This window comes from Chrysemys picta, chromosome 2 (genome assembly GCF_011386835.1).
Source record: "Chrysemys picta bellii isolate R12L10 chromosome 2, ASM1138683v2, whole genome shotgun sequence".
NCBI classification, from domain to species: Eukaryota; Metazoa; Chordata; order Testudines; family Emydidae; genus Chrysemys; species Chrysemys picta.
This window is the reverse complement of record NC_088792.1, coordinates 73,037,121-73,057,913: the sequence shown is the minus strand read 5'-3', so window position 1 is coordinate 73,057,913 and position 20,793 is coordinate 73,037,121. Positions and strand designations below refer to the sequence as shown.

Below are 20,793 nucleotides of genomic sequence, written 5' to 3'. Positions count from 1 at the left end.
AAAAGGAGGGGGCGGGGCTGTGATCACAAAGTGGGCTGTGGGTGGGCAGGGCTTGAGGAAGTGGCCTAGGAGCTGCACCCCCAAGGTGGGAGGAGCATCTTTCTGTGCGAGTGGCGGTCCCAGGTCCTGCCGCGTTCCTGGGGCCGGGCGTGTGGGTGGAGCGGAGCGGAGCGGCTGGGCGGGGTTTCCGGCGCACGCGGCAATTGCTCCGTCAGCTCGGGGTCCCCGACCCCTCCTGCCAGGGGCGCCCCCTGTCGCTGGGCTAATAGCCGTAGGGAAAGGCGGGCCTGGGGCCAGCTCGCTGGGCTAATGGCCCTGGAGAGAGCCTCCCCCAGCCTCGGGCCCAGCTGGCATCTGCCTGCCTACGGTGCCTTCTCCGCCCCGTCTCCGGGCCAGGGGTCCCTGCCCATCGAGCCAGCGGTTTTGGGTGGTGCCTGGGCATAGCCGCCTCCAGCCATGTCAAAATCGCACATCAGCCCCCCCCCTCACCCCCCAGCCTGAGAGTGCCCAGCACGCAGCTGTTCTCAGCCCGCTGGTGTCTGAGCTTTTGGGGGCACCTCTGCCAGCTTTTCCCTGCGAATGTGAGGGCGAGACTCGTGCTGGGTTTGAAATGCAGGCCCAGGCGCTCGTGTTTCCAGGAGCTGGAGTGGTCAGATGGGGGGAGGGATAGCTCAGTGGTTTGAGCATCGGCCTACTAAACACAGGGTTGTGAGTTCTAATCCTTGAGGGGGCCACTTAGGGATCTGGGGCAAAATCAGTACTTGGTCCTGCTAGTGAAGGCAGGGGGCTGGACTTGATTACCTTTTGGGGTCCCTTCCAGTTCTATGAGATAGGTATATCTCCATATATTAGAGAGAGAGATATGAAACCCACAGTGGTAGAGGTGGGAGTTGGCAGCACTGCACAGGCAATGTGCTGGGTGCTGTACAAACACAAAAGCAGACGCAGTCCCTGCCCCTGCCCTGAAGAGGCTGCAAGACCTTGATCCTGCAAGTAGTAAGCAGGTGTGTAACTCTACTTGTGTGAACAGCCCCCCGGAAGTGGAGGGAATTGCTTGCCTAAGTAAATTTAAATGTGTGTAAACGTTGGCAGGCTTGAGGCTTAAAAAGTGGAGGTGGGAGCAAATTGCATTGTCCTGGAAATACCAGCTGCTAGTGACCTCTTCAGAGAGAGCTCTGCTTCAAAATCAACTCCATGGCTTGTTGAACTATATAATTAAAATATACTGAAGCACTAAATGTTTCAGTGGCTTTGCTTTAGTCTGTCTTCAGAGTTCTGTTAATGTAATGTCTTAAATATAACAGATCTCTTTGCTTGAACAGGATTTATTTGCTGACTTTGCCATCCTGAAAGAAGATGGGAAAGGGCTACAAAGTAGTGATTTGTGGAATGGCATCAGTGGGAAAAACAGCAATTTTGGAGCAGCTTCTCTATGGAAAACATACTGTTGGTGAGATAGGTTTTCCTTTTTTATGATCCAACAAGTTTTGGGGGTACCAATCGGCTTAATTTCTTACCTTTACTGAGATGAAGGGGGAGAATGAATATGGTCTTGGTTTTTTGGCAGCAATCAGTTTTCTGGAACTCTTCTAAATTCTGTTTCAAGCCTTCTATACCACCTCTTAATGGACACTTGCAAAGTAACAATAAAAGTGGCTGTGTGTGTGTGTGTGTGTAGTGGTGGTGGTGGGAGGTTATTTGTTTGTTCGTCTTGCTGCTTAACATAAAAGTTTAAAAGGGAAAAAAGATGAAGAGTGGAGGGTGCAATATGTTTTCTTTCTGCCTGTTTTTTGACACTAGAAATTCTGGTCTTCCACCTGGGAGACTATATAGATGACTGTAGAAAGAGTAGACTTATTACATCTGAAATGTAATAGATACAGATACCTAGAATAGGAATCCTGCTAAATTGAAAAGGGAGGTGATTTCACTTTTGTAGACTCTTTAAAACTTAGTTTTAGTTGTGGTTGACACCTGTTTAGCTGAACATCTGGTAGGTAGGGTGTGACTTCCATAGCACCTGGGGCTCTTTAGCCTGACTTGTCTTGTGAGAGCAGACTAGAGCATTGACTGGTTAATTTCTCCTAAAGATGTCTGGAAAAGCTTTTGAAATGTTCCCTCTGTTCAGTGATGTCTCAGATGGAGGTCAGCCCTGTACTTCGAGGTGCCTATGGCCCCTCTATTTCTGCCAAAGCTTATCAGCTATGAGATAAGTTAAGGAAATGAACTTCCCCAATACTAATTTCTCTCTACTGTCACTCACACCTTCTTGTCAACTGTCTGTAATCAGCCACTCTCTTGCCACTTCAAAAGTTATTTCTCTTCCCTTGGTATCCTGCTGTTAATTGATTTATCTCATTAGACTGACTTAACACTTGGTAAAGCACCCCACATCCTTTCATGTATTTATACTTGCTCCTGTATCTTTTACTAATACATCTGATGAAGTGGGTTCTAGCCCATGAAAGCTTATGCCCAATAAATTTGTTAACCTGAGATGGGATTTTCAAAAAGTGCCCAAGGAACACAATGGGAGCATGGATCCCATTAAAGGACAATGGCACTTATGCTCCTAAGTCACTTGGACATTTCTGAAAACCCCACTTTTTAGTAATTTGCTTTCCGTATTTGCAGTTTCTTTGTGCATTGTCTAAGTTTATTATGTAATATTCACTGTCAAATATTTATTGGTAAATGGCGTTCAGTATCTTTGATCCTTACTCTTCACATTTCTAAATTGCAAAACCATTTACACTAAACTTGAGCAGAATTTACAGTGTGCCTTGTCTACTACAGATGAAATTTGCGAGCACGTTTCTTGCATGGTGCTGATTTGCAATGTAAACAAGGATTCTTCCTCCCCACCCCCTGGACTCTCCGAGACTTAGGCTAGTTACTAATGTTATAAATGATGTACCTGTCCACCCCCAGTAATCTTTAGCATTGTTTCATAACAGTTGTAACAAGGTTCTAAGAAAAATGTCTGTAGGCAGATTGTACTAGCCAACAACTGTAAATGCTCTTGGCAGCATGGGTTCAACCATAGCATTGTCAGATGGTTCTGTCCTCCTCTTTCTCTAGCTGATGCATGCAAGTCTAAGCTTACTAATCATCTTCAAAGGTGGGTTATTCTAACTGGGGGAAATTCCCCCCACATGACTGGCCAGCAGGAGGCCTATGTGCCACCAGAAGCTGGGAATGAGCGACAGGGGATTACCTGTTCTGTTCATTCCCTCTGGGGCACCTGGCACTGGCTACTGTCGGAAGACAGGATACTGGGCTAGATGGACCTTTGGTCTGACCCAGTATGGCCGTTCTTATGTTCTAACCCCTGTTTTGAGTAGCACATAGGCCTTGTGCTGCCCTTTTTCAGAGGCCTGAATTTCACCCATTGAGACTACTGCTATGTAAATTCTTAAGGACCTCTCTGAGGCACAGGGTCCTCCATCATGGTTACTTATTCTCACTCCCACCCTCAGCTCTTTCCAGCATGAAAGACTTCTTCATTTCCACCCCTTTCTCATCAGGTAAGATGGTACAGACATATCTGTCGCTGGTTCCATTATGTTGGTTGGGAGGAACTGCCACATGTACAGTGGCTGGAGGCAGAGAGCAGGAAGAAATTATTGTTCCCAGAAGGGACTCAATTAGCCACCTAGTTTTTAAAAATGCCCCAGCATACCCTCCTGCTACCACTTTCCTAAATCAGATCTACAACCTTATTTCGCACTCATTCTCTTTTTATTAATCTGTCCGGTCTTTCCTCATCCTGTTAGTCTTATGTCCTCATGTCAGTGTGGCTATAGTTGGAGGCAAGATCAAATAGTCTTGATCTTGCCTCCAACTATAGAGTTGGATTCAGAGTTTGCTGTGAATCTAATAGGAGTTGGCTTTATGAAGACTAGAAAAAGAGGGAGGGAGTAGCAAGGAGAGCTTGTGCCACTTTTTTTCTGGAAACAAAGGTTGCATGCAGCAGGGGAAATAATCAGCACACGTGTGGGTGGAATACTTAAGCATCTTTGTTGGTATGAAGGGTTTCAAATAGTGTTATTCAACATAGTAAAATCCTTATTTTCTAACACAATGTGTCAATATTGTCTGAAAATCAACAGAAAGCTAGCTATCCTACAAGAACCAACAAGCGTATGTTTGTGGGTGCGCAATAGAGGCAGGAGATGACAAACTTTGGTAACAGAAGGCTTGTTTGAAAACTTGAAACTACTACTACTACTAAAACCAGTGAGCTAGACTTGAAATTCTGAGATCTCCATCATGTCCTTAAGTTATGTAGATTCTCTGCACTCAAACATCCTTCAACCTTGCTGCTTATAGCATCATATGGCCTGAGTCTACCTGTTGGGTTGTTAGTACTTTACACAAGTAGTCCCATAGACTTCACGTGTTAGTCCCCCTACTCGTGGAGAAAGGTACTATTCAATATGAGGAAGAGTGGCAACATTAGGGCTATAGGGACTAGATAGGGTGCTAAAGAAAACTTAATTAAGCCTTACACTAGTAATTTCTTTAGTACTCCTTTTTCCTCCGTTATGCTGCCTGAGGGGCAAATTCTGACTTCTCCACAGCTGGCTTTATACTTAGCACAACTGGTACAGTTCTGGTGGGCAGGATTTGGGGAACCTGTGGGAAGAGCCACCTAAGTGATATCATCCTAAACTTATGCCCATAAAAATGCATTACATATATTCATGTACTGAATGTGTATATGACATGGTCTCATTACTGTAAATAGCTGGCCTGTTGGTCTTGCTGAGAACACAATAGGATCTGAGTTCAAATCCTGATCAAAACCATCCAAAAAGCAATTTTTTAAAAAATTGATTGAAATGTACTGTTGAAAGCCGAGTGTTATTAGTTTTACTGCAGTATGAATAAATACTTACATCATCACTTTACAGAATTTATTATAAGTTTTAACTTTTAGGGGGCTTTTTTAAAACAACAGGTTTAGAAGAGGGTGCAACAGTGGAAGATGTGTATTTGGCTTCAGTCGAAACAGATCGTGGGGTAAAGGAACAGTTACGTCTCTATGACACTACAGGTCTGCAAGAGGGAGTAGAGTTTCCAAAGCATTACTTCTCTGTTGCTGATGGTTTTGTTCTTGTGTATGCTGTGAACAGCCTTGAATCCTTCCAGAGAGCAGAAGTGATCAAAAAAGAGATTGACACAGTCAGAGACAAAAAAGAGGTAAAAGCTTGATGCCTTAATTTCTTGGCCATGTCTGAAATAGCACAGTAATGGAAAGTTAAATTACAAAGCAGTACAAAGCAAAGCAAATTTTCCCTGCAGTCTCGGGCCATCTAATGAAAGAACTTTTCTTATACAGGAGAATTTCATTAATCCACACGCTATATAATTGGCACATAAAATAAATGTCTTGCCCCTCTTCTCGGCAGCGATGTAATATTTCATCGTAGTATTTCATACGGACGGTAGTATAGTTTGTAAACTGATCAGGTGCTATACATGAAAACCAAAGTGCAGTGGATAAAACAATGTGGTCACTTGGTTTTATTCACTTGCTCATTTACAAAATACAGTAGTTGACAGTGGGTCTCCCACACATTAGAGTCAATTAGCAAGGAGGCTCTACTGTATTCCAGTGTGGCTGTTAAATCACTTCTATTGTGCAGAATGACTGCTGTATTTTCCCTTAGAAAGCAGCTAGTGTTATCAGTTGATACAGTGTTGCAGCTCTGCTAGCTGAATATCACCTGCACAGTACACTTATGCTTACCATCTTCTTAGAGAATCCATGTATCCTTTAATGGTTTTCCCTGCTAAATGCCTTTAGCTGATAGATCAGCAAAATAAAGCTCATTCAGGCTATTAAAAAGGAAGGGGGGGGAAGGGGGGGGGAGACACAGGCAGAATGTCATACCACTTCTTGCAAAACACCAGACGTACTAGTTAGTACTCAAAACGTATCGGGGGGAAGGAATGGTTTGACAGCAGTGCAACTTGCAGTCACAGAAGAGACAGATTAGCCATTGACCATAGCTAGGTATCTTGTTTCCTGAGTGGGTTGCAGAAGTTATGTTCTTGAGGGTTATTGTGCTTTTCTAAGTCAACTTCCCCCTTTCTGGACAGATACAGAGCTGCTTATGGGTGGGTCTGGAAAGGCCTCTGTGGCAAATGAAAGATGCTGTGATCTTGACTAAAGCACGTGGTGGAAATGGTGGCCCTAAACAATAAGAGTTAAAACATCACCAATATTGACATAACTTAAAGCAGTAATCCTGACTTGCTCAGAAGATAATGATGCTCTGAGAGCTCTCCAGGGAGTCGTAGAAGATATTAAGGCAAGAGAACCTGTAGTAAAGTACTTACAGACAGAAGGACCCCGGGAAAGAAACTGGAGGCATACGACATCCCAGAGTCTGCTCAACAGGAAAGAATAGTTAGGCCTGGCTACAGTAAAAAACAGTGCTGGCAGGAAGAGGGGGGAGAGAGAGAATGAAAACAACCCAAAGCAAGAGGAGAGGGTTAGAATTAAAGAGACACAGTAAAAAGTTTGAGTTTAGGGCTGTACAGAGCAGGGCTTCTCCAAGGAGCATATAATGTAAATACTGGCACAGATTTTCTTACCTGTTGCTAACACTTGAGATGATTAAAACTAAAAGGAAAAACCTCTTGAAATACACAAGGTTAAATAGCACTAGTAGCCTGATGTAGTCAGTTCTGCTTTCAGCTTCTCCTGCGCTAGCAAACAGATTGGATTGTAAAACAATCAGGAGAATGTTTAGATAAACTCCTCTGAAAAAAATTGTATTAGTCTTAGCTTATGTACCTAGTTTATACGTCTCTCCTCCAGGACAATATGCCACTTGAGTGTGATATTTAGAGGCAAAACATAGAGGGGTTGCCTGTATGCACTACTCAGAACATCAACAGCCTGTAGTAACATCAACAGGTTATCTTATGGTGGAAGAGACTTAGACCTTGGCTACACTTGCAGATGTACAGTGCTGTGAGTTAAATCTGACTTCGTACAGCTGAGTAGGGAAAGCGCTGCAGTCTGTCCATACTGACAGCTGCCCAGCGCACTGTTGTGGCCACATTTGCAGCACCATTGGGAACGGTGCATTATGGGCAGCTATCCCACAGAGCACCTCTTTCCATTCTGGCGCCGTGGATTGTGGGAAGGGGGCTTGGGTACGGGACATTCTGGGTCCTGTCCCAACACCCCATGATGCATCGCTTCACATCCCAGAAATCCCTTTGTTTCCGGCCACCTTTGGCACCATCTTTCAACGGTTTCTGTGCAGCGTGATCTGTTGTCTGCGGGAAATGGAGCCAGAACTGCTGAGGCGTATGCTGACTTATCTCGCCAGCAAGTCACGTTTGGCTGTCGAACTATTCCTTAAGATCCAAAGTGACAGTGAGAGTGAGGAGTCCGATGATGCTATCGAGCCGCGTAACGCGTACGACACAAAATTGCTTGTGGCATTCATGGACATGCTCACCACCGTGGAACGCCGCTTTTGGGCTCGGGAAACAAGCACCGAGTGGTGGGATCACATCGTCATGGAAGTCTGGGATGATGAGCAGTGGCAGCAGAACTTTTGGATGAGAAAAGCCACTTTCATGGGACTGTGTGAGGAGCTTGCCCCCACCCTGCGGCGCAAGGACACGAGACTGAGAGCTGCCCTGCCAGTGGAGAAGCGGGTAGCTATTGCAATCTGGAAGCTGGCAACTCCAGACAGCTACTAGTCAGTCGCAAACCATTTGGAGTGGGAAAGTCGACCGTTGGAATCATGTTGATGCAAGTTTGCAGGGCCATTAATCGCATCCTACTCAGAAGAACCGTGACTCTGGATAACGTGCAGGAAATAGTGGATGGCTTTGCACAAATGGGGTTCCCTAACTGTGGAGGGGCGATAGATGGAATGCACATTCCTATTCTGGCACCACCCCACCTAGGATCTGAGTACGTTAATCAGAAGGGGTATTTCTCTATGGTTCTCCAGGCGCTTGTGGATCACCGTGGGCGTTTCATTGACATTAACACAGGCTGGCTCAGAAATGTGCATGATGCACGCATTTTTCGGAACACTTGGCTATTCAGGAAGATGCAGGCCGGGACTTTTTTCCCAGAGTGGAAGATCATGGTAGGGGAAGTCGAAATGCCCATTGTGATCCTTGGAGATCCCGTTAATGCCGTGGCTCATGAAACCCTACACAGGGAGCCTTGACAGCAACAAGGAACGGTTCAACTACAGGCTGAGCCGGTGCTGAATGACTGTGGAGTGTGCCTTTGGCCGTTTAAAGGGCCGCTGGCGATCTCTGTACAGGAAGCTGGACTTGGCTGAAAACAGCATCCCTGCGGTTATATCCGCGTGCTGTGCCCTCCATAATATTTGTGAAGGGAAGGGTGAAAGCTTCACTCAGGCATGAACCTCCGAGGTTGAACACCTGGAGGCTGAATTTGCACAGCCAGAGAGCAGGGCTATTACGGGGCCCAGCCCGGGGCTGCAAGGATTAGGGATGCCTTGAGAGAACAATTTGAGGCTGAAAACCAGCAGTGATATCTGGTGCCCTGCATGGGAGTGAAGTAGTTCTAATCTTTAGGAATCAGTGTTTGCTAAGCAGACTTGCAGTGCCTGTTTATTTCCTGGGCTATGGAGTCTTTTACTTTATGCAATAATAAAGAATGTTTTCAAAGCCAAGAAATCCATTTATTGAAAAGAAAACAAATTTATTTATTGAAAAGAAACAAGGGGGTGGAGTAGGGAACGGTACAATCACAGATTCACGTATGTCCTGTCTGGTGTGCTGTGCAGAGAGCGCTGCTCTTCAGGATAGCTATACTGCATGGTGATGGGGGTTGAGTGCAGAGGGTAAGGGTCATGGTTTTCAGGGCTGGGTGGTGAAGATACTGGTGTTGGAGGCAGCTGGTGGTGTGAAGAACACGGAAGTTGGGGAAAGTGGGTTGGAGGTGAGAGTGGGGCACAACGGAAAGAGTTTTGGGACAAGGGCTGTGGGGGGGGGGTGGCATTTGCGCTTGCGGTACTGCTCCTTCTGCATGGCTACGAGCTTCTGGATAGCGTCTGCTTGGCGCTCCAGGATGCTTATGAGCCGATCCGTGCTTTGCCGCTGGTGTACTGCGTTTTCCTGGCGGATCCTGCTTTCTCTCTCCCTCCAGTTCTGTGCTTTCTCATTCTCTTTAATAGATTGCCGCATCACTTCTTGCAGCATGTCTTCTTTGCTTTTTCGCGGTCTCTTCCTGAGTCTTTGCAGGCTCTGAGCAGCCGATAAGAGGGATGGCTGAGGTCTCAAGGTTGATGCAGCTGTATAGGCAAAATGCAACATTTAACAGAGGTAGCATTGTTTATACCAGACAGAGTAATGATTCCCCCCGCACTTGAATAGAAAACACACAGGGTCTACACAATAGCATAATTTTCCCGTCCGAAACAGAGCGCACACATCCCACGGGAGCCTCAAAATGGTGAGTAAGGGGGACTGATTGTTTTAGGGCTGTACTGTCCTCTGGGTTTCTGTGCCTTGGGGAGAGCCAACAGCTTCAGGGGGCCACCTACACTGAACACTGTCCCAACATTTTCCACAGGAGTTCGTCCTGGATGACATCTAGCTGCTGAGGGTGACCTGGGAAGCAAGGGAGGGTCTTCTACTGCAATGCGGCTTCTGCCCTGGCCCATATGCAGCTTGCCTGTGTGCAGCAATGTTCCCCCCCGCCCCTTGTGGCACAGTGGCACAGACACGTTAGCCTGGCTGGGACAAGGACCACGGTGGCTCTCCCGATAAACCTGCGCAAGCACATTGCACACGTTCTGGATGAGACATTCGAGGAGATTACTGAGGCCAATTACCGTGATGTGATAAACCACATCAATGCATTATTTCGCATCTAGGCATGCATGCCTAACCCTCCTCTCCCAAAGAGTCCGCACCAAAAAAATTCCTTCCTGAAGAAAAAAACGCTTACCAAGAACCTGCTCTTCTGTTTGTCCTCCACCAAGTACCGGCCGCTGCGACTGGCTACCTTCCTCCTGGCTCGAGAAGAGCTCCTGGCTGCATGGCTCCAGGGATTCTGGGGTGTCTCCATCCGGCCCACCACCCTCACTCCCATTTTCCTCCTCCTCCTCCCCCTCCCCCCACCGGCTCTGAAGTGTCCATGGTGGTGCTCGGAGTGGAGGTGGAGTTAACCCCAAGTATCGCATCCAGCTCTTTGTAGAATCGGCAGGTCGCAGGGGGAGCACCCGAGCGGCTGTTTGCGTCGCGGGCTTTGCGGTAGGCACTCCGCAGCTCCTTCACTGCAGGGCGTCCCAGTCATGGCCCCTTTCCATCATGTCCTTTGATACCTTCCCGAAGGTATCGTAATTCCTACGGCTGGAGCGCAGCTGGGACTGTACAACTTCCTCCCTCCAAACACTTATGAGGTCCAGCAACTCACCATTGCTCCATGCTGGGGTTCGCTTGGCGCGTGGAGGCATGGTCACCTGGAAAGATTCGCTGATAGCACTCCACATCATGCTGAGCTGAGCAAACAGGAAGGGGATTTTTAAAATTCCCAGGGAATGTAAAGGGTGGGTCACATGGTTGGTTACCTGAGGTCAGGGCAGTAGAGTTTGAATTGATGACCAGAGTGGCTAGAACAGGCATTGTGGGATACTGCCGAATAGATCTGGAGGCCAGTCACAGCACATTGGGCGGTCACACTGGCGCTGCAGTGGCAGCGCAATACATGCTATGCCTCTCAGGGATGTGGAGTACATGCAGTGCTGCAACCACGGAGATACAGCGCTGCAAATGCCTTGCCAGTGTGGACGGGGAGTGAGTTACAGTGCTGGGGGCGGCTTTACGGCGCTGCAACTCGCAAGTGTAGCCAAGGCCCTACTCTCCTTACGCTACAATCTGGGGCTCAGAAAGCAGCAGTCTGGGCTAGGTCTCGGCTGCCTTACTGCCTTGTATTGTCATCACCTGTGTGAAGTAGGTGTCAAACTGACATTCACAAGCATTCTCCATTCTTGTCATTGGTGTGTGTAGTAACACAAAGTGCAAAGCAAATGGAGAATCTGGCTGTAGAGCTTTGCTCATCAGCAGAATGGGTTTCCATTGGGTGATGTGTGACTCTCCACTCTCCTGTCTCCCTCCGGTTGTGGGTAGCGATCACCACCCACTTTGCTTCCAGCGCGTTGAGTGACACAACAGTTTGAACCCCACATTCGACTACTTCAAAATGCAGAATGTGTTTAGGGTGAGCCGAAATTAACATAGAGACTAGATTGTGAACGGCCTCACTACTGTCTGCTATTTAACAACTCTGTGCTACAGTGACTGACCTGTATATACCACCACAGCCTGTTCTCTCTTCCTTCTAGGTGACAATTGTTGTCTTAGGAAACAAAACTGACCTCACAGAGCAAAGACAAGTGGAAACAGAAAAAGCACAGCAATGGGCAAAGGCTGAGAAGGTGAGACTGTGGGAGGTGACAGTGACAGATCGGAAAACGCTCATTGAACCTTTCACTTCATTAGCCAGCAAGCTTTCCCAATCCCAGAACAAGTCAGCATTTCCCTTGCCTGGGAGGAAGAGCAAAGGCAATAACTGTGATAACTAAAAACCCCTATTCCACGGGAAGCTGTTTATCTGCTGCTGCAAGGGCATAGTGTCTCTTTTTCTCTGCCAATTGCTTGGCATGTTTTTGCTGAGGCAACACTGAATTCAGAATTAAAAGCAGCAAAGTCGTAAATGTAGCTGTCCTTCAATCCAGTATTTGCTTGGAAAACCACAGCCAGTCAAGGTCTAAAGCACTCCGCAAGGGAGCACTTTGTAAAAATGTTGTAATGGTCACTGGGGACGGGGGCGTTGTTTTTAGTGGGAAGCTCTATTAAAGCCCACTTCAGCACAGAGATGTACAGCAGTGATGGCTGTCTACATCCCCACACATGGCCACTTCAGGGTGCTACTGGGTCAAGTTCACAAGTGGACAATTAGTAAACTACTCCATATGCAGCTGTCCAGCCTCTGATGTTCCCCTTTTGCAATTGCAAAAACTCCTGGCTGCAGCAAAGGAGAAAGGGCTTATCTATCTTCCCATGGCTGGGAAAGGGTACGTGTGATGTTGTTTCAGCTCCTTTGCGCCTCACTTACTACCCATGGGTGGTGTACACAGTTGGAGAAGTTCCACGACAGCTGAGCGAGAATACTCCAGGAGAAATAGACAAGAACATTGCCTACCTGGCAGGGATATCCGAGCATCAATGTTCCTGCTGCATGTGGAAATAGAGACATTCCATGAGTGATCCTCAGATAGGTCAGGCCTGACTTGCAACTAGCGATCAAAGCCTGGAACGTGATGTGGCTTCCTTGTAGTTTCCACTAGACTCATCCAATATGGAAAGTGACCTTTACTGTTATGTGGTGTACAAAACAAAAGCTTGAGGAGCAATTAAAAAAAAAAATCTAACCCTTGGGGGAGGGTAGACTAACTATGTAATTTTGTTCCACTTTTATATTGCTGCTGTCAACTGAAGCAAAAATTGGTGCCTGGTTATGATTAGATATCGGACGGTTTCACTGACAAGAAATGGTACAACTTCCCTGTTGCTAGTACCATAGTTCTTAAGCCAGCTGGAACCCTGCAACAGCTTAGGAAATATGAGATAGGAAGGGGTGCGGTTACTACCTTCGCCCAGCAGAGCAAGCCACAAACACAGCTGCTGTCCATCTACACAGGGAAGTTACAGCTTGTATTCTGTAGAAAGACTAAGGCTGTGTACACACTACAGCTTAGGTCGGTATCCCTCCCTGGCAAAGTAAGTTACACCAACCTAAGTATGTGTGGGGACAGCATTGTGTCAGCAGGTGAGCTTCTCCCACTGACATAATTACTCCGGCCCTGTGAGCGGCGGTCGCTAAGTCGATGGGAGAGCTCTCTCCCATTGGCTTAGAGCATCTGCACTACCGGTGGGGCAGCTGCATTGGCTGTAAGCTCTGTAGTGTAGCCATAGCCTAAGTAAACAACAGTGTGAAGCACTGTATCTCTGTGGAAGAGGCTTAATGAGTGTAGTGAGAGGCCTGTTAGTGGTGGGTATATCTAAAAGTCAGCCAGCCAGCTCCAAATGGCAGATCAGCAGAAATGCTTGTGCAGATCCCTCAGCTGTAACAAGTGGCACAGCTTCCAACAGCAGATGCATATGATACTGAACTTGACCTCAAAGGACAGATCAACACGTTTCAGGATTCTGCTCTCCCAACAATCTGAACAGGACTGTCATAAATATAAAGGGAAGGTAACAATCTTTATGTATGCAGTAACATAAAATCCCTCCTGGCCAGAGGTACAGAATCACTTACCTGCAAGGGGTTAATCAGTTCAATTAACCTAGTTGGCACTTGACCAGAAGGACCAATGAGGAAAGAAGATACTTTCAAATGGGGGGGGGGGGAGGTTTTGTTTGTGCTCTCTTTGTTGGTTCCCTCTTGGGACAAAGAGAGAAACCAAGCAGGTAAACCAGCTCCTAAAAAGATCCTGAAATGATACATCTAAAATTACAGAAATTGTAAGTAATAGCAAGGAAATGCATTAGATTGTTTTGTTTTAGCTTGTGAATTTTCCCTATGCTAAGAGGTAATTTTATCTCTGTTTGTAACTGGGAAGCAGAGTCAGAGGGGAATCCTCTGTTTTAAATCTTTTTATTTACCCTGTAAAGTTATCTTCCATCCTGATTTTGCAGGTGTGATTTTTACTTTTATTTATTTTTTAAATAAAATTATTTTAAAGAACCTAATTAATTTTCAGTGACCTACAAACCAGGGATTTGTTAACCTATTGGTTGGTATATTATTCTCAAGCTTCCCCAGGAAAGGAGGTGAAGGGGTTTGGGGGGATAGGGCTCCAAGTGGCCCCTCCCCAAATGTTTGTTTAAATCACTTGGTGGTGGCAGCAATACCGTCCAAGGACAAGGACAACAGAATTTGTGCCTTGGGGAAGTTTTTAACCTAAGCTGGTGGAATATAAGCTTAGGGGGTCTTTCAGGCGGGTCCCCACATCTATACCCCAGCATTCAGAGTGGGGAGGGAACCCTGACAAGGCCTGAGGAGGGAGATAGAGCGAAAGCAGCGGGAGAGCAAATCATTTCCACAGAGAGATAGCAGCTGCTTGGAAAGCCAGATGAGTGAAACAGTGAACAGATGAGTAAAGTTCCATACACTTCCAACTAAGTAGTATTTCCTGGTATTTTGTTGTACTGTGTTGTACTGTCATGAGTCAGCAAGACCTCAATAGTTATTCGTGGTGACGCTTAAGCTGCTGAGTACTGTCAGTTGAAAGTCTCAAGTTTGATGGCTGCACTAACCCTTTAAGTATGTACCTGCAATATCCTTCTGCTTCACAGTGGTATGAATACCTCAGTGCAAAGTATGAACAGTTAGTAAGGATGGTGCAATAATACAATTTACCAAACTGAAGCAAGTTTTTACGATGGAGTAACTTGGATTACCTGTACAGTTGAACCTGTTTTTTGTCTTGCTCCATGAGGTAGTTCTGGATCAGTGTTCTTCCTGTGTGCAAGGCGTATGATGAGAGAGTCAGCAATTGTATCTTCAATTATTTGCTATTCCTTATGACTGAGCAAGCTCCTGCTACCCTCTGCTAGAACCTTGCATGTGTTTCTGTTGCAGGATTGCAGCTGACTAAGAGCTATGGCACTAGCAGAGCAGCAGTGGAACACCACCCACTTTAATTTCCTGCTGACTGTACATGAATTCTCCATGTTTCTCACCATACTACATGTAAACAGTCAAGTCCCCTGTGTTTGCAGCAGACCACTGACTTAATTTTGGAAGTGGGATGAAGATAGGACTAACTTGTTCTACCAGCAGTGGTTCTCCAGCTTTTACATGCCATCATTAACCCCCCCTCCCCCATGTTATCAAGTTTAAGGAGCTCCTATCTACCCATAACAAAGAGGAAGTAGGGTGTGCCACCCCTGCTGTCATAGCAGCAGGTGGAGAACCCATGCTCAGAATGGCAGATGATTCAGACTCAGATCAGCCACGTGGACTTGCCAGGTGTCTAACCAAATACTGCCTATGAAGTCACCACATGAGTGGGTGTTCTGTATTAGAGAGCAGGGAAAGCAGGCAAGATACATAATGCTAGTATGTCAGAATTAACACTGAAGGCCTGTGAGGTTGGAGTGGACAGTGTTACCATGTGGATCTGTACCCTATACACTTCTGCACTACATAGCCTGAATCCTATAGCGGTTATGAGCCAGGAGAAAGTTCTACATTGTTTGCTGCCCTTGCTGTGATCTAAATGACCTGATCCCTTTGTCTGAAGTAGAGGAAATCAGGTGGTAGTATGGCATCAATTTGCCACTGTAGCACTGGGAGGGGTTCTCTCATTGGCAATCCACCTCCCAGGCAATAGCTAGATGGATGGAAGAATTCTTCTGTTAACCTAGTGCTGTCTACACAGAGGGTTAGATCATCTTAACTACATCTCTCAGGGGTGTGGATTTCTCACACCCAAGCCACATAGCTATTGCAATGTAACTTTTCAGTGTAGGCCAGGCCTAACAAATCAGCACTGCTCTATTGGGCATTAAGAACCTAGGTGGTTTCTAATTGGTCTACACTGAAAATTTGTTGATCTAGCTACCATCTTTCAGGGAGGTGGATCAACTATAGTGAAAGGAGAACCCCATGGGTCGCTTTAGTGAGTGGCTTCACTGAAGCACTACAGCAGTACCACTGTGGCATTTTAAGTGTAGACATAGCCTAATAAAGGGAGAAGGCATTAGGGATTATACAGGGTGACTAAGAAGTAATACATCACCACATAAGCTAACGAAAACCCAACACGTTACTTTTCATTTGGTCAGACTAGATACTGGCATTGTCTGGGGCTTTTAAAAAGAAAAAAAGCCCTTTTCTTTACAGGTCTGTCCTACTGCTTTTTAGTCACTCAGGCTTAGTGTCCTTTCTAAGTACTACCATCCCTTGCAGTAAAGTAACTGATCTACTTGTAGCCCTCAAACAATTTGGAGCAGCTGGTGTTGTGTCAGAGTGAAACTTGCATATACATACAGCTTTCTACAGGATTAGTAAGCTTCTGTGGGCAGTGAACTATTGCTGTAGATGGTGTGATTCAGTGACTAAAGCGGGGAGGGGACGGACTGAGGCACAGCTAGTGTGTTCTGTTCTTTGCTTTACCATTGATTCAATACCTGTCGAAGACTGATCACTTAGCTCCCTTACAGCGAGATTGTCCCTATCCCTTACTTGGCTGTACAAGTGACATTATCAGGAAATAGTTTTGCAGCAGGTTAGAATTGATCTTCCTCCACTTTTCATATAAGTTGTGTTTTGCCCAGCTCTTTTATGATGCCATTCCTTCTCCTCCTCCAACTGGAAGTACAGCTGTCTCTCAGTACAGCTGTGACAGACATTCCCCTCGGCCTCTCACCTGCAGCCCATCCTTAGTCTGACACTGTTCCAGCTGCATTCTCTGCAGTTTTCGCTAATGGGTAGCACTTCAAAACCAGTTTTGGGAGCAGTTAACCTTAAAGGTAAGAAGCATGGCATGTTCAGCAATGTGCTGTGACAGGGATGCTACGTAGATCCCTTCAGGTTTTACTGTACTCTGCTGGACTATTCCTATGGTATGCAGGGTTGTAGCTGACCTGAAGAGCTCCGTGTACGCTCAAAAGCTTGTCTCTCTCACCAACAGAAGTTGGTCCCATAAAAGATATCGCCTCCCCCACCCCGTGTCTCTATTCCTGGGGCATCAGCAGTACATACTAATGTAGAAAAGCCTGTCAAAAATGGAAGCTGTAGGAGCTGCTTACTACAAAGCACCCATCTAGGCAAGTTTATGGCCATTGATAAATCAGTGCAGGGAATTCTTCCCTGAATGCTTTCAGACAGCAGTTAGCTTACAAGGAAAAATAGTGGATACTGAATATAGGTCTTTCATCAAAATGTATTGGGGAGAAGCTATTTCAGCAAAACAACAAAGCAGGTCACTAAGCAGGAGTCATTTTTTACATATTTTTATTAGCACAGTAACAAATGCAGACTTAAGTAGCCCACAACATACAACCAATCCACTGAGTGACTCCTATTCCACGCCTTACAGTTAAACAGCTTAAGGTATTTCACTACAGGTTGCCATAAATCCTGATTAAAACCTTTATTCTTTTCACAAAGGTAGATTGGCATATAAAATAATACATTAACAACTACTTCTCATTTCCTATATGAGGCCATATATCCACTCCTCCATATTACATATCATGAGATGAGTCTTTGAAAAGGAATTGTTAAATACCAGCACACCCTCCCAAGGGGGAAAAAAAATCCCAACATCTTTTACAAAAACAAAAACAAAAAACCCAGTGTGTAGAATCGTCAAAGGACTTTTACATAAATGTCAACATATGTACCTGTACAAAATTAAGCTGTTATCTTTTACATATCGCAAGCAACAGAACAAAAAAAAAAGTCTAAGTTTACATTCTTCTTGGTACTATATGTGAGCTAATATTGCTGAACTAATGACAGTCTTAAAATATGCTATTCCCAATTCTAGCTGTCTACTGTAGCAAGATACCTTAAGTTACAACAACAAAATCTTAGGAAATAAAAGACTGAATAAAATCTGTTATAGAAATACCCTACTCTTTACCAGCGCCCTCCCTCCCCCCACTTCAAAATCAATAAGCAGCTCTTTCCATCACAGACAAATAATGCAAGAGTTTGACAAAAATCCATTTTATGTAGCATATCTTTTGGTCCACTGTCTGGCCATTCTGTCATGCTCTGCTCTGTTAGTCATATACTGAGTGGCAATACTTCCAACCAGGGGATCAGCTGAAAAGAAAAAAAAAAAGTTCCTGCTCATTTTAGTTAAGAGAACTGGGGAAAAACATAAAAGAAAGTTGAGAATTGGTCTGATGGGTTACCCAAAAGCATTCATGGGGGCGGGGAAGTACATGGTGGAACACTGACCCATTTTATAGTACATAGATTATTAGACTTTCCAAGTAGAGAACAGGTCTTAATGTGTACATGTAAATTTATGGTGCTTTATAAGTGATTGCTCAATGTGGGGGGAAAAGATTCACTAATTCAAGTTTTAAGGAGGTAAAAAGACAACAGACACTTATAACCTACAAGGATGGCAAAGCATATTGCAGATTTTACCTGATTTGTGTGCTTCAATTTCCTTTACCATTTCTAAGGCCGTATGCATGTCTCAGACATTAAGTGCACCTATATCCATATAAATCTGGCTTCCATGAAAAGATTAGATCAGGTGTTTTTGGTGACGTACACATAGCACAACACCTTAGCTACTACACTTCTATAAAAGTTAGAAGAATTTCTACAAGTTTTGCTTATTTTATATTACTGAGATATACTTAGTTAACTAAGCGGGACACAGGAGGGAAGTACTAAAAACAATTCTTAACTTACTTAGGAATTATATATAAATATGGTGGTGGGAAGTTTATTCTTGAATAATTTACTGTAAAGCTGAACAGGAAAACTTCCAGCTCGTTATCTTCTCAGCCTTGTTTATGGTGGTAATTTTTAAATACATCTAGTCTATTACCAAATCACTAGAATTTCAGATGGTGCAGACTCCACACATGAATATGGTGTTTAAAACACCACTTTCTTTTTAGCTGGAATTTCAATCTACAGGATGATTGTCCGAGATTTTTCTGGTTGCTGCTTTCTTTGCAGTGCAGCTTAAGAACAGATAAACTACAGACATATACAGAATATCAGAACAACTTCTATTATCCCTCAAAGACAACAGAAAGCTTGGGCTATCTTGTGGGGACAGATATTCTCTTCTCCAAGGGCTTGATCCTATGCTCATTGAAGTCAATGGTAAAGCTCCCTTTGACTTTAGTGATGGAGGATCAGGGTGTAAGTTACTAAAATGCCAGATGATCAGTATCAATAGAGATGTTATCTGTTAGGGTATGAGAGACTTACCAGGGTTGCAGTCTGTAAGAAGTGAGCAGATGGAGAGGAGAACTTTAGAAATAGTTAGTGCTGGACTCCAGTTGTCTTTTAAAATGTCAAGGCAGATCACTCCTTGGCTGTTAATATTACAGTGATAGATTCTTGTCCGAAACGTAACCTAGAAAAAACACAATTACAAGACTGTTTGCTAACATGTCACACTACACAGTCATAAGTTTGACTTTTCAGATTTAAACAGAAACAGGATAGAAAACCCAGCATTTAATTCAGATTAAAAGTAACTCCAGCTCTGCATGGCTAAGATGTAAAGTTAATTTTTACATCTCACTCAGCTTTAGTATACATTTATAGAGTGCCATTTAATATCTTTCCTATCAGAATAATCAATAATAAAACTGGGTGGGTTTTTTAGATTCCTGGTGTGCTGCTGCCCTCTGGTGTCTAGTTGTATTACAACAGTTTTAAATCAGCTTTTAAAACAAGCAGATTACTATTGTACTAATCTTTCTTTTGTGTTTTCCATATTGTTTTATGCAACAAGCGAAACAGTGGTTATATTTCATTTGTAGAAGAAAAGTGTGAAATAATAGTTCAATTCACTTTTAGCTTAAATTTAACAGAAGATGAAGTATTTACTTTAAATGAAAATTAGAAGTAATGAGCTATACTTTACATCTGCACAAACTGTACAGATAAAACTGAATTCTATATGCTTCTCAAGCACCATAAGATCAACCTGGATGGTCAGTTTCTCTCCATGCTAAATTTCCCACTGTTAATGGAACATTTCTTTTGTTGTTTTATTTTTGTTGCACAATTCTCTCCATTTCTAATGCAAATCATATTTCAGTTAAATTATGAGACTAGATTTCCCCCCCCCACCTATAACATAAACAGATTGTATAGGAAAGTGTGATGTTGAAAATTGAAGTCTCCTGTTTATCAGAGAGTCCACAGCACATCCAGGCCAATATCTGTAGCAGATTCCCATTGAATCCCCTGTGTCAGAAGAAGGCAGGCCTCCACTCTTGGGATGGCTGCTGCAGTGAGGGGCTTTTGCAGCGCCCTTAGAATTCTAAAACTGTGGAACAACTCAGAACAGGTAAAATAATGAAACCAAAGCAGTAGAAAAACCTTCCTGCTCTTCTCCAATCTGGACCTGGAGGAACCAATTCTAGGGTCAGCAGGATGGTTGTCTCCACTCCATTTCAAAACCAGTCTCAATACTAAGGGCATTAATGATCATCATGGTGAGCACCGTCATAATGGTGTGAGAGATATGGACGCCTGTCCATTCAGCATGGCAAGGCAATGACCAAATTAATTTCAAATAGCCACCAGCAGATAGCTTCTGGTTGTGACTATGTCAAAGTTGTATTGTATTTGAGAGTAGTCCGGAAGTGAAGAATGCTTTTCAAAGCCCCCTTCTTCAGAGTTCCCAAATCTCATGATTTTATTGTAAGTCTTGTGATATTTGCAGTTTTGCTTCTGGAGATTAAGTGATTGTGAGAATTCTAATGTTCATGTAAAACAATTAAAAAGGTTCCTAGACCTTATGGTTGCAGAGAAAAGCTTGGAAAGGTGACTTAAATGTACCCTAAAACCCAGAAGGCAAATAAAGGAACCCCACATTTTTAATTAAAAGAATCATAATTTTTAAACCAATCTTGTGATGTTGGGGGCTTAACTTATGATTTTTGAACATCTGGGGTTGGCAGTACTGCTTCCCCTATTGCAGAACAGGTATGGATTGTATTAACTAGCAGCCATAACTCTTCCCTATTCATTCCACTTAAATC

General features: G+C 44.5%; 2 protein-coding genes across 10 annotated transcripts in view; one reads left to right on the top strand and one right to left on the bottom strand.

Moving 5' to 3' along the window:
• The first annotated feature begins 36 nt into the window (after positions 1 to 36).
• Positions 37 to 15,466, top strand: NKIRAS1 (NFKB inhibitor interacting Ras like 1). Of its 3 annotated transcripts, none has more exons than XM_065583487.1 (4): positions 37 to 123; positions 1,323 to 1,450; positions 4,964 to 5,205; positions 11,364 to 15,466. In XM_065583487.1, exons 2-4 carry the CDS (start codon positions 1,357 to 1,359, stop codon positions 11,601 to 11,603), a joined length of 576 nt encoding a protein of 191 aa, XP_065439559.1. In that variant the 5' UTR covers positions 37 to 123; positions 1,323 to 1,356; the 3' UTR covers positions 11,604 to 15,466. The 3 variants fall into 3 exon arrangements, with proteins under 3 accessions (XP_065439559.1, XP_065439558.1, XP_065439560.1); XM_065583486.1 differs by having other exon boundaries at positions 38 to 85; XM_065583488.1 differs by having other exon boundaries at positions 44 to 1,004.
• Positions 15,467 to 17,030: 1,564 nt separating this feature from the next.
• UBE2E1 (ubiquitin conjugating enzyme E2 E1) overlaps positions 17,031 to 20,793 on the bottom strand; it is a 58,268-nt gene continuing 54,505 nt past the window's right edge. For all 7 annotated transcript variants that reach the window (XM_005297066.5, XM_042840183.2, XM_065583485.1 and 4 more), the window contains 2 exons: positions 19,004 to 19,151; positions 17,031 to 17,866 (listed from right to left, as the gene is read on the bottom strand). In XM_005297066.5, the coding sequence (XP_005297123.1) occupies positions 17,769 to 17,866; positions 19,004 to 19,151 (246 nt within the window). In that variant the 3' untranslated portion in view covers positions 17,031 to 17,768. The remainder of the gene's footprint in view (positions 17,867 to 19,003; positions 19,152 to 20,793) is intronic.